Source organism: Anguilla anguilla, chromosome 2 (assembly GCF_013347855.1).
Source record: "Anguilla anguilla isolate fAngAng1 chromosome 2, fAngAng1.pri, whole genome shotgun sequence".
Classification (NCBI taxonomy): Eukaryota; Metazoa; Chordata; class Actinopteri; order Anguilliformes; family Anguillidae; genus Anguilla; species Anguilla anguilla.
This window is the reverse complement of record NC_049202.1, coordinates 57815396-57834497: the sequence shown is the minus strand read 5'-3', so window position 1 is coordinate 57834497 and position 19102 is coordinate 57815396. Positions and strand designations below refer to the sequence as shown.

Here is a 19102-nt window from a genome sequence, read left to right as displayed (position 1 = left end):
AAATAAAAAATTAGAGGGGCTTTTGAACATATAGCACCGTGTATTATTATTATTGTTATTATTATTATTATTGTCATCATCATCAGCAATGTTGTTGTAAGTAGTAGCAGTAGTACAAGTAATAGCAGTAAATGTAAACAATACACAGGCTAAGTTAAGCAATTAATAAAGCAAACCAGCTTGTCATAAAGAACTCACCCTTAATCTGTCAGATTTAAAATTATAGTGACCCCACTATAAAGTGAGTGTGCTTTTTATAATGACATTTTTTTAAATTAATTCTGATGTTTTATATTCTAACTGCTTTATAGAGAACTGAGTATAATAACATTCATAATAGCAGTTTCTGATAACCTGTAATATATTGTAGGATGAGAAATAACTACAAACCTTATTTGAACTGATCCACAACTCCTCCCCCTTTCCAGAGAATGGAGACTCACAGTTCGTTCCAATTTGAATGAAACCCACCGAATGTGTGTTCAAACCACTGACTGAGAACTCAAAAACCTGACCACAGGCACCACCTTAAGAGATTGTGAACCAGACTCCAGAATCCAGCCCATAATACATTCATGACAAACAAATAACCAAGGAAAGCATTTACCTCTGCACATCTTGACAATGTACTCAGCAGCTGCTTAAATCAAAATCAGCCATAATCATAATCAGAAACAGGATGTCAGTAATGTCTTGTGGTGGTTGCTCAGAACTTCCTACATGTTTTAGAATGTCACAAAAATAAAGATAAAAAACATATGCTTGCAGCACATGTTCAATTCTTCAACCATCATTAGCTGAAAAGTATTCACTTTCCAGAACTACAGACCCAGTGTGGTTCAGTCGTGTTCAAGTTGCTTGCTTAGAGGCTGATGTCAGGCAAAATATGCCCATTTGCCATTTTTCAAAAAAAAAAAAAAAACCCCAACTGACAAAATCAGTTTGTTACCAAATGCGGTTAAAATGACAGTTCTGACAACGAAACAAAAGACACCGGACATTTTGAAAAATGTTGATCTGTGTACTAAATGCAATCAACAAATTCAAATCTTGCAAGCTCTCAGTTTAAAAGCTGACTCAACAGCCGGGCTTACGTTTCTGCAAACGGTCCATTTTTTTCCCAAGACTATGATCAACTATCTTTCTTCGAGCAACACAAATGTGAACTGATATTAAAGAGACCAGTACAGCAAATTTAAAAAGAATTCAAATAATGATCAGCCAGAGAGCTGCGCCAGCTCAGTTAAAAGGGCGCTTTTAAGACACTGGCGAGACCAAGGGGTGGCAGTGTAGGCAAGGAACTGGGCTTGCAGGTTGCAGGTTTGATTCCCAGGTAGGGCACAGCCATTGTACCCTTGAGCAAAGTACTTAATCTGCACTGCTTCAGTAATAGGCCTACATCCAGCTGTATAAATGGATGCTATGTAAAAATGCTAAAAGTTGTATAAGAGCGAGTGCTAAACGCCTGTAACGTTACGTAATGACAGAAACCTGAGAGTGTGGAGAAAGAGCTCCAGGCATTCACAGAATACTGGAGCCGGTCGGCATAGGAACCCTCCAGGAGGGGGCCCGGGGTCACATGACTAACGGAGGAGGGGAGTAGAAGGGCTGGTAATACGGCACCGCGTTATAGCCCTTCCATTATTAATCTGCTCCGCGCGTCGCCGGGGCGACCGGCAGAAGCTCCCGCACCTCCGTTCCCACAGAGGGGCAAGCCAGGTTCAGCAGCTTCCGCCCGAACAGGGTGCGAAATTAACACCTGCTACCAGCCAAATGCTGGTCAAATTTGGATTGTGGCTGATAAGATTCTTTTCTCTAGAAGCCACTTTGTTCTATTGTAAAAGGTCATGTGGCTGGTAAAATGTTGAAAATGGCTGGCAATTTTTGAGGATCCAAAAGCCACTTTGGCCAGTGGGTGAAAAGGTTAGTTTCATGCCCTGCTCCAAAACCACCATTGCCATTACCCACCTGGGAACTGCACCTGCGACCTCTGGCTCAGTCTCACCCCCAGACCCATCCAGAGGGGGAAAACTAAAAAGGGAAGTTGGTGAGTATCCCTGCAATCTGATTGGCTCCAGGCAGTTGTGTCCAGCATAATGGTATTGGTCGATGGCTGTGTTGGCTTGAATTACTGTCACCAACAGGCGACAATAGCAGCTGATTATTGGTTTATTAGCAAAGCAGATCCACAGATGTTGGGCAAACTCATCTTACCCCTGATCCTTTTAGTTTTAAGCGCAGTTCCCGAACTATGAAACAACACTATGGTCCCTAGTTCAATCAGAGGTACAGGATCTCGTCAGGAAATGCAATTAGGAGACTCCACAATGGTTCTTGAAATAGCCTACAGCTGTACTGAGACAGCAGGCTTCAACGCTCAAACTGGATTGGCTTTTCAAAGTCAATTTATTTGGGCAACTGTCCATATTGTGGAGCCCAAACACACTCTGGAACAGAGCCTTAACAGATACCAGACCATGGGGCCCATCCACACACTGGGACAGTGCCTTAACAGATACCAGACCATGGGGCCCATCCACACACTGGGACAGTGCCTTAGCAGATACCAGACCATGGGGCCCATCCACACGAAGGAACAGAGCCTTAACAGATACCAGACCGTGGGGCCCATCCACACACTGGAACAGAGCCTTAACACACTGGAACAGAGCCTTAAAAGATACCAGACCATGGGACCTACTCACACACTAGAATACAGCCTTTACAGATAACAGACTATGGGGACCAAGTGGAAAGACTGGATTTGTGTGTTTAGACAAGCTGTACTGATTCTTTTATTTCCATTTCTTAAGTCAACACAGCACAAGACAAACATGAGAGGGCAAACATAAATAAGTAAAAGATTTAACCCAGTCAGACTCAAATCGCACGGTCAGGTAACAGATACGCATGGGATTTAGGACCACTTAATAATGTGGTCCAAATAAGAACTAAAAATATTTTGATAGCTTTTCATTATTTGACATCTACACTTCTAGGAAAAGAACAGATATGTATTGGATATCTGGGGGAAAAAATCTGATTTGGGTCACATCAAGTCACCTGTCTAAACAACACCTCTAAGCCAAGATTTTGGTTTCAGGCTGGTCAACAAAAAAAAGAAACCGGTCCGGTGTGCGGTTTCCCGCAGACAGGCTCGCAAGGACTGGCGGAAGCCGACGGAAAAAACCGCCATTCATGAACACAACACGCCAGCGGCTATTTGTGGCGAGTCTACAGAAGTCCAGCAGAACTGCGGGGGGGGGGGGGGTTGGCTGTGGAGCACACGGTCAGAGCAGAGAGGCAAACGTTCAGTAATATAGCAAGACTTTGTGCAAGGCGTTAAACTTGCTTCTTTTAAGATTGAGACTTTCTGATTACGACAGTTGAAAGTTCAGCACGAAAGTTAGCTGTCTATTTCTGGTACAGTCCAGAACAGAGGAGTGGAAAATTTTGCTAAAGGTGAACTTCTTACTCATGCCGGGAGGTATTTTTCTACACATGCACGAAACAGCTTGTGTGAGGTAATGTTATACTAAGAGAGACCCTCTAGGTGCTCAAGTCCAGACCTGACAAGACGGTCGCTAGAGAAAATAGAGTCCCACAGGGCTGAGTGGCCTGTTCTTGCATTTTTTTACGGTCTGCCTGCAGACAGCTACCTGGACAAGCGACAGAATATTGGTATAAATCTCAATTGCTGTTGGGAAGCTCTGTGAATACAGATGGTTGTTTTCTCTCACTCAACTTCCTTCACTCGTTTCAGGAAGCAGCCTCCACCAAAAGTGTGGAATTTAGCCAACAGAACCTCCTCCACCCTGGGATCCTCCCCGCTAAGCCGCCATGGCAACCAGGTGAGAGGTCTGTGCAGGCAGCAGATCAACCAGGCACGCCTTCATGCTAGGAGAACGCTCTCAGTAAACTACATTCCCCTTGCAATGGTTACCGGTGGACACTCGATTCATGACATCATCGACTAAATCGAGATGGACATGACAATGAGAAGGAAATCGGTTTTCAGCATGGATCACTGACAGGTGTTTTTTGTTTAGTTTAGGAACAAATTTTGTAACTGCGTCATAACAGCCTAATGACTCCGGACTTGGGGCACATTAGACTTTCCTTGGTGGCCATTCCTGTTCCATCTCTTCAGGCTGTTGGCTACCATCAGCTAATGTTTGTGGCAACAACAGAAAAATTTGAACATTAGGCAATGTTGGCCTTGTTTGAACACAGGCCAGATGAGCTGCTGTTGATTGATGTCACACCAACCCAAAGCCTCCAAATCCTGAACATGAATACGGCAAGTTAGGCTTCACCCTGCAGGTAGCCCCAACAAACACGACCACAACCAGCATGACTATAGCCAATACGGCCACAACCAGTATGGCTACAGCCAATTCGATCACAACCAGTATGGCTACAGCCAATACGGCCACAACCAGTATGGCTATAGCCAATACGGCCACAACCAGTATGGCTACAGCCAATACGGCCACAACCAGTATGGCTATAGTCAATACGACCACAACCAGCATGGCCACTGCGAATGCGGCCACAGCCAATATCACCAACACAGTCACAACCAGTATGATCAACACCAATACGGCCACAACCAATACAGTCACAGCCAGTACAGCCATAACCAATACGAATACAGCCAATATGGCAACAGCCAATACGACCAATACAGCCACAGCAAATATGGCCACAGCCAATACAACCAATACTGCCACAACCAATACGGTCACAGCCAGTACAGCTCCAACCAATACAGCCACAGTCAATATGGGCACAGCTAATATAGCCACAGCCAGTACAGCACTACAAATATGGTGGCACCCAATACAGTGTCACTGTACTATGAACAAGTGCCTAAACCAGGTGCACCACTGGAGGGAACCACGAGCCATTATATAGACGAAAATGAAGACGGTGAAAAAGACGAAGACAAAGACGACAACGAAGAAGAAGACGACAAAGAAGTTGACAAAGAATAAAAAGATGACAAAGAAGAAGAATCTTAATTTATAGTACATTTTCATACAAAAGTCAGCCCAAAATACATCACACAAGACATTGATAAGAACAAAAAGCAAATCAATCGAATTCTAAACAGTAATAATGAAGACATGTTTATGCATGCTACGGTCATACGTGATTTATAGAGCTGGGAATTTCAGCAAAGCGTTTCAGGTCAAGCAGCGCTCTCAAGGGGAACCCGACCTGTGAGTCACAGGCCCAGTTCTCTAACGGCTACGCTGCCCATGCGGGCCGACTGGACATTAATGAACTGAAACGGTACACCCAGGTCAGAGGACCATGACTTTCCATTGGCGGGAAATGGGTGTACAAGTCTACGGTCAGCATATAAGACTTTTTCCCTGGATGAAGGCAATCTGCCAGAACACTGCAGCCCTCATTTTCACCGAGTATGCTGAGTGGGGGATCTTTTCCGAACGCAGTCACTGAATCACGTGTCCAGTACAAAGTTTTTTGAAGTACGTTTGAAAAAAAAAGTAATACATTTAAAATGTAATTTTATTTTGTTTGTAGACCTGCATGACCTTAGCAGGCTAATGTGTGAGTGTGTATTCTTTCTGTGTGAGTGAGGGTGCGTGTGTGCGAGAGAGAGAGACCGTGTGTGTGTGTGTGTGTGTGTGGAGTGTCTGTGTGTGAGAGAGAGAGTTTTTGTGTATGTGGAGTGTCTGTGTGTGTGTGTGAGAGAGAGACTGTGTGTGTGCATGTGGAGTGTCTGCATGTGTGTGTGAGAGTATGTGTGTATGTGGAGTATGTGTGTGTGTGAGAGAGAGAGTGTGTGTGTGTAGAGTGTGCATGTGAGAGAGTGTGTGTGTGCATGTGGAGTGCCTGTGGGTGAGAGAGAGTTTGTGTATGTGAAGTGTGTGTGTGTGAGAGAGAGGGAGGGAGAGTGTGTGTATGTGAAGTGTCTGTGTGTGTGCAAGAGAGAGAGAGTGAGTGATTGAGTGTGAGAGAGAGTGTGTGTCTGTGTGTGTGTCTGCGAGAGAGAGAGAGAGTGTGTCTGTGTGTGAGAGAGAGTGTGTGTGTGTGTGTCTGTGTGTGAGAGGAGAGTGTGAGTGGGGGGGTGGGGGTGGGGGGGGGTCTCATGAATAGAAACTGGATTTGCAGCCAGCTGCGCTGGCGGACACATTATGGGAGAATTGATTGTGTCCTGCACACAATGAAAAGGATGATCACCAGGGAGACAGGGGAAAAAAAGGGGGGGGGGGGGGGGATGGGGGGGCTGGAGGAGGAGTGAATTAATCAAGTGTACCAGGTGGCCAAATGGCACAGAGGAAATCCAATGATGCACATACAAAACACCCAAACCTGCCTATTGTAATAAGGTCGTTTATTATTGTTTCGTATGCTTTACCCAATACACGAACTGCTACTTTGGTCTTCTTTAATATTAAAAGATTAATTATAATATAAGAAAAACACCTGACACAGTAACCAAAAAAGAGGTTCTCGTTCTCCAGTTGTGCTGATATATAATCAATATATTTTGATGTGTGAAACTCCCAGTTCTGATACCACAGGCTGCTTATGCGCCTATTTAAGTCCACTAAGGTCAAGCCCAGAGTAACAGAAGACGTGCCCCCACCTCCCACAACGTTGGCAGGGATACAACTTCGCACCACACAAACACCGTGCAACAAATCCACATTTCCGTATCAATGCAACTCCCACGCCGTTCCAACGGCTCGCATTAATCCCCCTCTAATTACCTAAGCTAATGACAAGATATCGCATCAGTCAAAGTCATTTAGCAAACGGTTTGGCCAACGCACCTACCAAATGGTTGTAATCCATGTCAGCGAAACCTAGCGCGAAATCTACAGCACCAGCGATTACTTTTTCTATATATAATTAAGAAACTCGCAGACCTTCCAACTGAGTCACAAACACAATTTTGCAACAGCCTGGACGTCCCGAGTCCATACTGACACGTTCTTGAGTTGGTGATGCAACAGAAGGAAAAGAAAATTATAAATAAAAAAGAAGTTCATTATACATTTCGTTTCCAAATCAATTGTCCAGCTTGTCGACTGCCCATGCGCTCGTCCCATACCTCAACTGTTGATCAAGTAGAATTATCTGGAATTAAAACACTTTTTCCTTAAATTACTTACATACCACCACCACCAACACTTTTCAAATTTAAATAGAAAATAATTATCTTTCACACCCAACTGTGAAATTCGGAGATTTCACACTTGGGTACATCACCTCGGGACTTCTCAAACAGGTATAGATGGGCTTTGTAACCGCTGAAAAGGGGATCATTTGTGCATACAGACATAAAAACTCGTTCTAAGTTTGAACTTGTTTCATTGTGAGGAACATTACCATTGTCAGACACATTGGAACTCGGGATACCACCACAATTGCGCGCGCACCGAACACAATCCTAAAAAAGTCGTCTTTCCTTGTAATATTTACCTGAAACAAGCCGACAGATGCGAGTTACAGTTTAATTACAGTGCACGGCACATCTCATATACCCTAGAACGGAACACAAACTGTAGCTATTTGCCTGTACGAATGGAAACGCATAACTGAGAATGAAATGAACGGACAGACGCACGACACCCCGCTTTCTACCAGACGAGCAAGCTAGACAAGGCCAGTGGCTGAATAAAACACACAACGCTATCCAAATTCCTTAAATGCCAGACTAAGTGCGTCTGAGCAAACGTATCCCCTCGTGAAAATATCAATTTACACTGACTACTTTTGCAACCTACACTGCAAGAAGGCGCTGATTGTGCAGTTATACAAGAACACACCACTGGCAAGTTATAGGATGCCTAGCTGCATACGAATACATAGAGCACATATATGGATCGTAGCTAAGTGGCATAGGGAGACGGAATGAGAACGACAATTGCGGCTTTTTATTGTCTGGCTCATCCCACCCCCCACCGCCCCCACTCACTGAAGGGAAATCTTACCTGGCCTGCGCTTCGTCGAGGCTCTCGTCCGTAATAGCCATGATCTGTTGAAGAATATCCCCAATGTCTTGCTGGGGCTGGCCGAGAGACTGCTGTTTCCGAACCGAATCTGGGTCGCCCACATCGGCTTGGGTTAGTCCGCCGATTCCGACGAGACCCGTCATCATACGGGTCTGATCATCCATAGTTTCAGGAAGAACCTCGCCGTCTTCGCGAGCAACCGAGTTTTAACAATTAGCTAGCTACAATGGGTAGGAGAAATAAAATTGAATACTAAAAATAAAAATAAAAAAGAATGATAAAAACCCCCACCTCGGCCCCCGCCACAAAATAAAACCAAGAGTCGGTTCGATAGTTAGAGGGGAATCCTGCACGCAAAACCTCCACAGGGAAACGTTAGACTGTTTCAATTAATATCTGCCCCAAGATATAATGTCAGCGAAAACACGCACTAGCTTGCTAGCTAGCTGAACGGGCAGCGAGTACAAAGCGGCTCGCTCGCGTGTCTTTGTGGATGGATGAAATCTGAAATCCGAGGCTCTCGTGGAAAAATTACAAACCAAACAAAAATCAAAGAAAACAACAACGACAAGTGTAAATTTTACTACATCCAGAAGCCAAACCGCGGTGGTTCAAAGTGGCTTGTCACACGAGTGCATTGTTTTCAAAAGCTGAGATGTAAACAACGGGCATCAATACATCGTTCACTGACAAATAAAATGGTCACATAGGCTAATAGCCAATACGAGAACGCTTATTTTTTTATTTTATAATGAACCACTGTGATCAGACGCTCACTACATGTATGAAGACTAGCTAACCTTAACCAATATATTTAAAAACAGTGTACTTGTCAGCTACAACTGAACTGAATGGATGCCTTACGGTAATGTAGCCTACCTACTACAGCAAATGTAACGTTACTTCAAACTATGCTGTAACAAGAAATGTTAAGCTTGTAAACTTGCAAGCTAGGGGGAAGCCTGATCGAATTTCTAACAAATGCGCCAACAGCGTTTAAAATAATAGCTTGCTAAAACTCTCGCTATTTTAGCCCCCCTATGCTTTTCTTTGACACTAAAACCAGGCCCTAGACTCCACCGTTGTTGTTTTTTTGTTTGTTTTTTTTTGCTTGCGAGTATGTGTAGCCAGCTAGCAAGCTAACAATAACAAAGTAATTTAAAACGGGTCCACGGCAGTAGCCCCAGCGTGTCGTTGGCTCCTGTTCCTCCACGCATTAACCCACCAGAGCGGGGTGCAGAGGACTGGAATCAGTACGATAAAAATAAGACACAAGAGAACGGAAGCAAACGACCCGATATAGAAAGACAACGCTCCACTGAGTCCGACCAGCAAGCCACGGCAAACCCGCTTGTGCTGGTCAGCTTGCTTCGTTTTTTTCCTCTTTTCCCCTTTCTGTTGTTTCTCTCTCGTTTACCCGTCGCTCGCTCCTTCTCCCGTTCCCCCACTCCCAGTGCGACGGCGGTCTCGCGCACACAGTCCTCATCGCTACGTCATCGGCCACAGGGTAGATGTCGTTCCTATCTCGGACCGCGGGGAGGGACGGGAATGTTTTCCAGTGTGTGTGCCCCAGAGAGGGGACGAGGGTTCCTTCTGCAAGTTTGCTCAACGTCTGTGGACACTGAGAGCGGATCTCAATGACAGATTTACGATGCGTCTTTACAGGGTCATTAACATAATTTTTAATTACCCAAGCGTACCCAGCGCGCGCAGATGCTTGTGCGGGTTCGTTATTAAACCTACAATGTGGACCTGATGGGGTGGGTAATTTCCCCTGACTAACCGAAGAGAGGGCGAAGGGGTGCATGCAGTTTATCTTGGCGAATTGGACTTTTACTGGTTCAAGTTTTACGTCACACAATTGCAATGGTATCTGAGCGACCCTTAAGGTTTAAAAACTAAAAATGACTCTAAATTCTCACGGAAAACTCAGGGGTCTATTTTGAACTTGCTTAAATCGATTGGCTTCGGCTCTATCACTCTCCGAAGAAATGGTGTTCCAAAGGCTCGTCTGTGTCTACTTAGAGGATCAAGTTCATCTTTGTCAGGTAAAATGGTTCAGTATGGTAGCTTTCACACTTTTAACACCTACAATAGGGTTCACATATGTAGACAAGTGAAATAACCCTTTGGCTAGCTGTCACTACTTTGATAAATAAATAAATAAATAAATAAATAAAACAGGTTGAAACGGCAACAATTCGTGCAATAAAATGTGATTTACCATGACAAACATTTACATAGGTGCGCTAGTTGGAATATCTGCCGTTACACAGAACACCGACTGCCACCTCGCGCCTGTCATTAATTGACCTCGGTGTCATTCGCCAATATTCCTCACGTCACTCGTCAAATGAAGGTACGCGTTCTCTCAACCGACTGACACGATTTTCAAAGTATATTTATAGGAATAAAGACTGAGCAGGTGAGCACTTCTGCTTTGTAAATAAGAAAAACCTTTTCACTCTGGGAAATATACAGGTGACAGTGAGCCAACCCCACGATTTCCACTCCACGGTCTTGCTAAACCAATTACTTGATAAATATGTTGACTACAAAGAAACTTTACAGAGTAACAGAAAGAAAACAGGACAAAAAGTGGGCTGGAACCTCCAAAAATCAAGTAAGTGAGGAAAACCAATAGGCTAATAATAATAAAAAGCTCCCCAGTGGGAAGAAAAACACTCAAATGGTGGCCAAAAAAAAAAAAACTCAAGGATGAGAAGAAATCTCGGGAGGAACTCGGCTATAAAGGGGGAAGTACCGCTGGTCAGTCTGGTACTTCATGTAAGCATTTGCTACAGAGATGTAATGTGATGATTTACCCTGTACCACCCAACGGTGACCGTGACTCAACAGGGGAAAGGAATGCAAATCAGTGCGACAAATATTATTTTAATTTGACTTTAAAATATTAGCAATGCTAATGTACGAATTTGTGGAGACGAGTAATCTCCGTCTTAATCCCGTTTTTAAGCGCTTGCCAGACACGCTGATACCGAGACGTCGATAGACAAAAGCGAAAATTAATTTCTAAAAGCATAATCCTATGTGGCAGCTTCGGCACAGTTCTCCACAGCGGCCCTTTCTTCTGCATTCACGTCAAATCGCGGAAAGGTTAACAGATTAATGGAAATGAACGTACAAATTAAGCTTTTGGCTATGGTACACACATTTCTGAATACACCATACCCCTTAATGACGCTAAACTGCTAATTTGCTCAATTGAGCTGGCAGTCCATCAAGTTTCCGCAAGTCTGTTTGATGTATTAGACCCTTTAGGTTGCCGAGCGATATGCAAATGAAAAAAACAGAACCCCTCGGCGGTTAAGGATCCTGAAATTCAAATACACGAAACACAAAGGACACTAACATAACAATACATTCTCAACAAAGCTTTCATAGTTGCGTATAGTATTTGACGTACTTGGCAGTATGTATCGTGGGAAACAAAAAGGTGCCTGTTCACATGTTCTATTTCATGAAATCTGGTAAAGTGTGTACAGTAGCCCAACTAGTTTTTCCATTTTTAAAGTTATGACAAAATAAATAAACATTTTACTTTGTTCTCTGGGCTTGAATTCTGTTTTTTCCCCTCCCTTCCCTATGTATACCGCTATATTAATAACACTTACAGCCACAGTCCATAAATTAAACAGAAATATATTTCCAGCCCATTCTTTGATTGACAGTTCTGTTACCATGGGAAGGGGTGGGGGATTTGCTCAGACCTCCTTAAGCTTTAGCCAGCCCCCCTCTCTCAGTTCATCGAAAGCTAAGCTAAAGTGAAAGTGGGGGAAGGGTGGTGGATGAGAGTTTGAAGTTTCATTTGCCCCCACCCTCCACACACACACACACACACACACTTCCCCACTCCCATAACAGCAGGCAGCTGCAGTTGCTAGGAGACAGTTTTTTTTAATGATTACCCCACCCCCCCACAACCTCTCTGAAAAGGAAGAGAGAAAACCAGATATTCCCAACAACAAATAAATTTTTACAAAATGAAGCGACTACAGTTCTGTACAGCCATTAGTTTTTGTTTTAGTTTGAAAGGTTTCATGTGTATTCATGAGAGAGGCTCTAAAAATCCAAGCAAACAGGCCTACATGTATTGAAGAAATATGACCTATTACACTTCAAATATTAATATTAATTCACTGTTGGCTGTATATAAAAACATTACATGGATTTCTCTGTGTGTCTTCAATATAGCCCACGGTTTCCTGTAGATTCATTCTCTGGCAAAATATTCCAAGTACAGACTAGGCTCCAGGGGTAGGCCTGCACTTTAGCACTGTGTCACATGGCAGGATATTTTTGTGTGAGTCAGTCCAGTCAAATGAGAATGAATCGAGCCATTTAGCTGGTGCCGAGCCGGGAGGTGGGTGTACATACTTCTATTGAATGAAAAAAAAAATTCAATCCCTCTTTTTTTGAACAAGGACAGCGAAGATTAAAACAAGCGGTCCTTCTTCCTTTTTTGCCGACATGGAAGGTTTTTCACCCCGGTAGTTTATTGCGCCCGTTTTATAAAGACAGCTCTTCTAGAGTGATGCTGTGCTGAGCGAGTGCAGGGAAGACTCCCGCGTCGCGGCGGTGCATGATCACGAGGGTAGGGGAGAGGGACAATGCCGGCCACGGTTTGTGCTGACTCGTGGCACATCTCTTCGCTGCAATCAGACGCCAATCAATCTGCGAGCGCCGGGGTAGCCGAGAGAGCCGGGGCGGCCCGCTGCTTTTGCGCTCGTGCGTTGATATCGTGCTGTGTGACAAAGAATTTCATTCCGTTTTTTTTTTCTTTTTTTTTTTTTTTCGTATGGAGACGGCAGCGCTGTGGCCTAAGACCAAAAGGTTCGGAAACAAAGCTGAAGCAATAACCAACGCAGTAGACAACCCCATTTTTATTTGTGACCAATAAACAACAGTGTCAAACATTTATATGCTTAGCACTCTGCCTGTAAAGAGGACCATGGCAAAACACATTTTTGTGGCTTCTGGGCTAACACCCCTGGGTCCCAACAGCACATGCATTAATCTTGTGTGAGTGAGCACCTGTGTGTGCATGTGAGAACATGGAGAGGCAGAGGGAGAATCTTTGTGTGTGTATGTATGTGTGTGCACTGTGTTTGAGAATCTGTGTCTTCCTGATAGAGAAATTGATGTGTGAGAACGTGTTTTTAAGAAAAGGACTTAGGCCGCATGTTTGAGGGTGTGTGCATCCGAAAGATTGTGTGTCCAAGAGAATGTGTGTGAGGGAGTATCTCTATGTGAGTGTGTGAGAGAGAAAGAGAGAGTGTGTGTGTGCATGCCTGTTAGTGTTAATCAGTTCAACCACCAGGGTCCAAGTTGAACTATGCGGTTGTTCCCTGTACTTGGACCGGTACTTCTCTCTAGGGGTTTCGTCATACTTGTTCCTGGTTATGGTTATACACTTTGTTGTACGTCGCTCTGGATAAGAGCGTCTGCCAAATGCCTGTAATGTAATGTAATGTAATGTAATGCCTGTGCAGAGTGAGTATGTGTGTGTGAGTGAGTGTGTATCTGCATGTGTGTGTGTGTAGGATAATGTACTTAAGTGCCATCATGCTATAAGGGGCCTAATTTCTGCCTTCATGTATAAATATTATGAGCTGAGGATAAATATTAATGTTATATTAAATTATATTACATTATTTTCATGTATAAATATTTTATATTCATATATAAGTATTTATATTTATGAACCAGGCATCTTGCATAAGAATTCTGTCTCTTTTCCTTGATTTTTATCAAACATGCTTTTGTGTCTGCTCTATTTGGCAGCACCACATTGAGAGGGATTCTGGAGCACAAACTGAATGATTGATTACTTTGCTGATACCCAAAAGGAGGAATTTGCATCGTCACCACTGCATAATATTTTATCGTTAAAATAAAATAAATACATAAAGAAAATACTTTAAAAAGACAGACAAACAGACAGACAGACAGACAAAACCACTAGGGGCTTCCATCACCAGCAAACTGTCTGGTATAAACAACAATCAGGTTGTGCATAGTGCAGTGTATGGGTCCAGGAGCTAATACATACAGTCAGTCAGACAGCTGCCGCATTCATATACCTTATGGCCGTAGGAAGAAAAGACTTCCTAAACTGCTCTGTGTTGCACTGAGGTAATAATCTTAGGCTCTTGCAGGGACAGAGCCCTGATCAGATACCATTATGGACTAATACTATTAGTCTTTTTTTCAATGTATCGAAGGCCAATAACTTATTTAGTTAAATAATGGATTGCTAATATCCTCCAACATTTTAGAGGATGCCAGATCATACTTTGTGATTGCTCCTTTTTATGTGTGTGTCAATGTGATTCTTTCATGTCATGTTTGAACCCTGAATCCCCCTAATACTACATGTTGGGAACTGTACTTTATGAAGTTTGAGTGTAAATAAAAAAATTTATTTTGTTTTTTATTTTCCTTGTTAAGCTGCAAAAAATATAAATCTATAGTGTATGAGCAAAGATTCTAGCAATAGCCTTGTTTTCTGACACAACATATCACATATTTTAACAGCAACACATCAGCAGGGATAAATGCAACTGCAGTAATGATTTGTTTGTTGGAAAGTCTTACATTTAAATACCCTAGGTCCTGAAAATGAGGATGGACTACAGTATTTCCTTTGACAATGAGTATAAACTACAGTATGGACTTTCTGTTCAGTCACAGGAAGTGTGGTCTATAATACTGTCCAGATGCAAGGAGTATGGTCTATGTGGCCGGTCGTTTAGGGCCAAAAGCACGAAAGGGCCACACAATTCAGGTTTTAAATATTGTTCTTTAAAAAGGCATTTTAATTGTGCCATATTCAGAGGGCAAGAATAGCTTTTTCAATGCTATTGCTCTGGGGCCAGTTCCCCAGTCTGTGATTGCTGACTGTGTTAATTCAACTCTGAGTGCATACAAGTCCAATAGGGACTGTGTGCTCTCTGTAAGGGTTAATTTAACACTGAACATTTTACTGTGTAAACCACACACACACACACACACACACTCACACACAGGAGTTCAGCCGTAACCCCCCCAATCCCCTAGTTCCTCTTGTTCATATACACGAATTAGCCAATGATGTGATTAAGGTAAACACATAATGTAAATAGAAGAACCCTCAACCCTCAAAGCTGTCACTGTACGCTACCACGACAATGTGGGAAACTCCTGCTTCCGGTTTTTTGCATACATCTCCGTGGATACGTGCCACTGCTCCAACCAATACCACGGCCCGGATCCTCTAGCGCTTCCGAAGAGAGGAGATGTGTCCCAAAGCTCCACTCACTCTCTTACACTGTGTCTGCATTGTGTTTTGAGTATTGGAGTGGGTACCTGCGGGGCTCCACAGTGCCCCATGTTTTAGGAAGACAAGATAGAAGCATTAAGCCAGGAGGGATTCTCTTTTGAGACTCGTTTAGACTTCCCTTTTTGACATTCCCTTTTGCTTACCCCTGATTTTAAAATTTAAAGCTATGTTTTGCTGTATGTTTTGTGTCAGAGTGTTTTTCTGTTGAAAGTTACAGATGGTTACAGTTACAGTTACAGAAGGCAGTTTCTTTTCTTTGTTGTTTGTAACACATTTTTAGATTGTTAGACCAGAGTAGGGAGAGTACTTGCAGGAAGACTCACTCCTTTTGCCTTGCCCCGGTAGGGAGGATTAGCATTGTGTTTTGTTTTGGCTAAGGAGTAGCCTAGCTATGGCCTTATCTGTACACCTACTACTGTTTTTAATCTTTTTTGTTATTGTTATGTACATGCTGACTCTGTTTCTGAGTTCGTTTGTTTGTGTTACTGTCCATTATAGTCTCCGGTCGTTGAAACGCGGGTTGATTTTTGGGACGTAACAGGGAACAGGGTAGAGTTATCTATCCATCACACAGACCGTGGAATTGTAATGCTGTACCTCAAGCACAAATGACAACATTGCCATCTAGTGGAGATGTACGCACTACAGCAATGGTGCGGTCTTATTCGAATCAGAAACGGAATTATTGGCTAAGTATGTTTGTTACCTGTTTGCAAATACAAAGAATTTGTTTCGGTTTCGCTCACTTAAATCACATTAAACAGTACACAACAGCAACTGCAGCAAAACAATTAGGAGTAATATACGTTAAGGGAAACACAGTATATAAAATAAAGTGTTTAAATTTAATAAAATAAAAGTATTTGAAGTTAACACTTATATCAACAGATCGCAAAAAATTTTTTCACATGGATATGAGTACAAGAAATAGAAGTAACAATAAAGTATTAACACTGTAATACTGTACTGTAGGTAATACTGTAATATATTATATAGGTAGTGACAGTTAGTGTAGGGGCTGGACACCAGCTGTAGAGAGTGAAGTGCACGTTATCAGCAGTAGTGGCCAACTTCTCCTTACTGAGATATGTATATACCTTCAAGCAGGAGTTATATAGTTTACTGGTTGATGAAAAATAACTTATCACTTCACAGCATGGTCAGGTCAACACAAAACAAAACAAAAAAACTGCAAGAATATAAACGGTAGCTTTCCCCATCTCTAGCGCTCATTGTGCGCGGGCTTTTCGTGTGAAATGTACTTTAGTGAGTCACATTGGCTAAGAGCGTCTGCCAAATGACTAAAACTGCAATATAAACAACCAAATACAGACATTATTTACTTGTGTACTGATAGATGTATGTGGCTAGGATAAAATATGCATGTTTTTTGGTTTTGATGTGCTAAAATATGCACTTTAAAAATGCATTTGGAATGTTGCTCAGATGCATTCAGATGGCTTACAGGCAGCATTCGATGCTGTGGTTGCAGGTTTTCAAGTCAAGCGCATAACCCGTTTCTTTCAAGGTGGCAAAACAGATTGGCCAAAAGATATCTTACATGCATCAGCTTTTATTTTCCGGAAAATTTTCAAAGGAATGTGAGGTGCGTCTGTGCGCATGTTTTTGTGCATGTGTGTGTGTGTGTGTGTGTTTAACAGTTCAGGTGCTGGACTCTTCCAGCCTTACCTTAATTCTCTGTTTCTCAGAAACTTCCAAGCAAAACAATGGAAGTTCACCACCAGTAAGCACCAGTCTTAGGAATCTCATGAAAAACTACGAGTGATCTCGGGATAGCATCTTTGGTTTATACCCCAGGATATGTCAAATACATATTCTTCTGAAAAAATGAAGTGCTGAATTCATTAAGCCAAATTTGCTCAGTGAAAAAACAATCAATCAATCAATCAAATTTTATGTGTATAGTATATTTCACAGCAATTGTCACAATACCCTTCACAGACAACCCTGGCCTAAACCCCCACAGGAGCAAGCCTAAAGCAACAGTGGCAAGGAAAATCACCCTGTGGTTTTTCCTCCTCTGGTCGGCTCAGGGTGTTGATTGGTGACCAACATGGTCAGCCAGTCAATGTTTACAGTGTTCATAATGCGGCTCAGATGATGGGCGAGGCCGGGTGGTGGCGGTGGGGAGCAGCAGGTGGTGATGGACGTGGGCAGGGTGGAGGCAACGATGAAAGAGGTGCTGGACCGCAGTGGTGGGGGAAAGCACTCTCGAAATTTGGGGCAAGAGCCCCGCCGGCAGCGTGGGGAAGAAAGACGGTTAGGGAATTTGCAATAAAACAGACAGTGGGTAAAGTGACGGTGGTATGAATTGGGGAATTACAACTGGGCCCTGTCAGGAATCGTTTGTGGCTGCATAGCTCCTAGGACAGAGACTGAGAGCCCATATACTCATGAGGGGGGGATAACCATACCCGCCTATCAAGAGCCAGCCCATGTAAAGTGGGGTCACAGCTGATTGACAGGTGACAGTAAGGAAAGGATGCCACCGCACAATGCTCTAAATCTAGATTTAAATATTGAGACTGTCTGACTCGCTTGTAAATTTCGGAAGTGTGTTCCACAGTAGTGGGGCTCTGTAGGAGAAAGCTCTACCACCTTTTACGTTTTTAGAAATTCTTGGGACTACCAAGTAGCTGCTAGATTAACGTCACCCCATTGTTGCCGTGCGACCGTAACGGAAAATCACAATGCACAGGCAGAACTCCAAGGAACTAGAAGTTCAAAATCCTATGATCTAACCTATGTCAGTCTTTGATAATCCACAGCAGCTTAAAAAACAAAACAGCCTAACATAAATGTTAAATGAAACACACCATAGAAAAAAACCAGGTAGAAGTAGCCTACATTCCTCAGGTAAACTGAAGTGCTTGTTTTTTTTAATGGAAATCAAAAAGAATTCCAGTAACTAAGTACTTGCATTAGTAATCAAGATCTTAATGTCTTTCAATAAAGGTTAAGCCAAAAATTCCATAGTTTGAGTGTATAGTCTTCATCGGTAATGGGGAGTTCCAATTGGTCACCTTTATCTTACCTGAATGAATGTCACAACACAGGTGTCTTATTTCTAGCACCTTCTTTATTAGAGAACCCTGAGAAAATGTAGTTAGATAATGGTTTTCCGGAAAGATTTCTGAATTATCAGCCAAGTAAAACCTGTATTCTAAATTATTTAATAACAAACTGTAGCCTACTGTTTAATACATGTGTAGGTAGCTTTCTATGTACTGATGGCACATCGTTTACATTAGACTGTGATGGATAAAGACAATTATAAGAAATGTATTTAGCTAATATAGCCTGCTGAAGAGAAAGGTTAATCTACAGGACCCTTGAAATTGCACATAGGGACTTTACATGAAACAGACAAATGGTGAGCAAACACTGATATTAGGTTGTGACTGAACTGCCTGCTACCTAGTGAAAAGTTTTCTGATGTTCCAAAAAGATGTACCATAAAGGTAACACATCATCGCTGTGCAACAAGAATCGAATATCCAAGCTTACAAGAACGAGTTGTGGATTGGTGGTGGCAATCAACATTTTAATTAAGATATACATCAGACCGGTGTCTTTTGAAATTCTGTGCTACATTTTTCAGTACAACGGGAAGCGGGTAAATATTTTTTTTATAATGGTAATGCTAGTTGGACGCTCTCTAGTTCGCACAACAGAGCGTCGATCAATCAATCATCTTCGAAATGCAAGAATTAGTTTTGCTTACAGGATGAATTACTTTGGCCTT

The 19102-nt window shown here is 42.7% G+C and overlaps 1 protein-coding gene across 3 annotated transcripts in view; it reads right to left on the bottom strand.

Moving 5' to 3' along the window:
* Positions 1-9563, bottom strand: part of LOC118221257 (pre-B-cell leukemia transcription factor 1-like) — a 51300-nt gene extending 41737 nt beyond the window's left edge. The window contains exon 1 of one of the 3 annotated variants that reach the window (XM_035406150.1): positions 7974-9563. In XM_035406150.1, coding sequence (XP_035262041.1) covers positions 7974-8158 — 185 coding nt within the window. In that variant the 5' untranslated portion in view covers positions 8159-9563. The remainder of the gene's footprint in view (positions 1-7973) is intronic. The other 2 variants (XM_035406149.1, XM_035406148.1) reach the window with 2 other exon arrangements.
* Positions 9564-19102: the final 9539 nt, after the last annotated feature.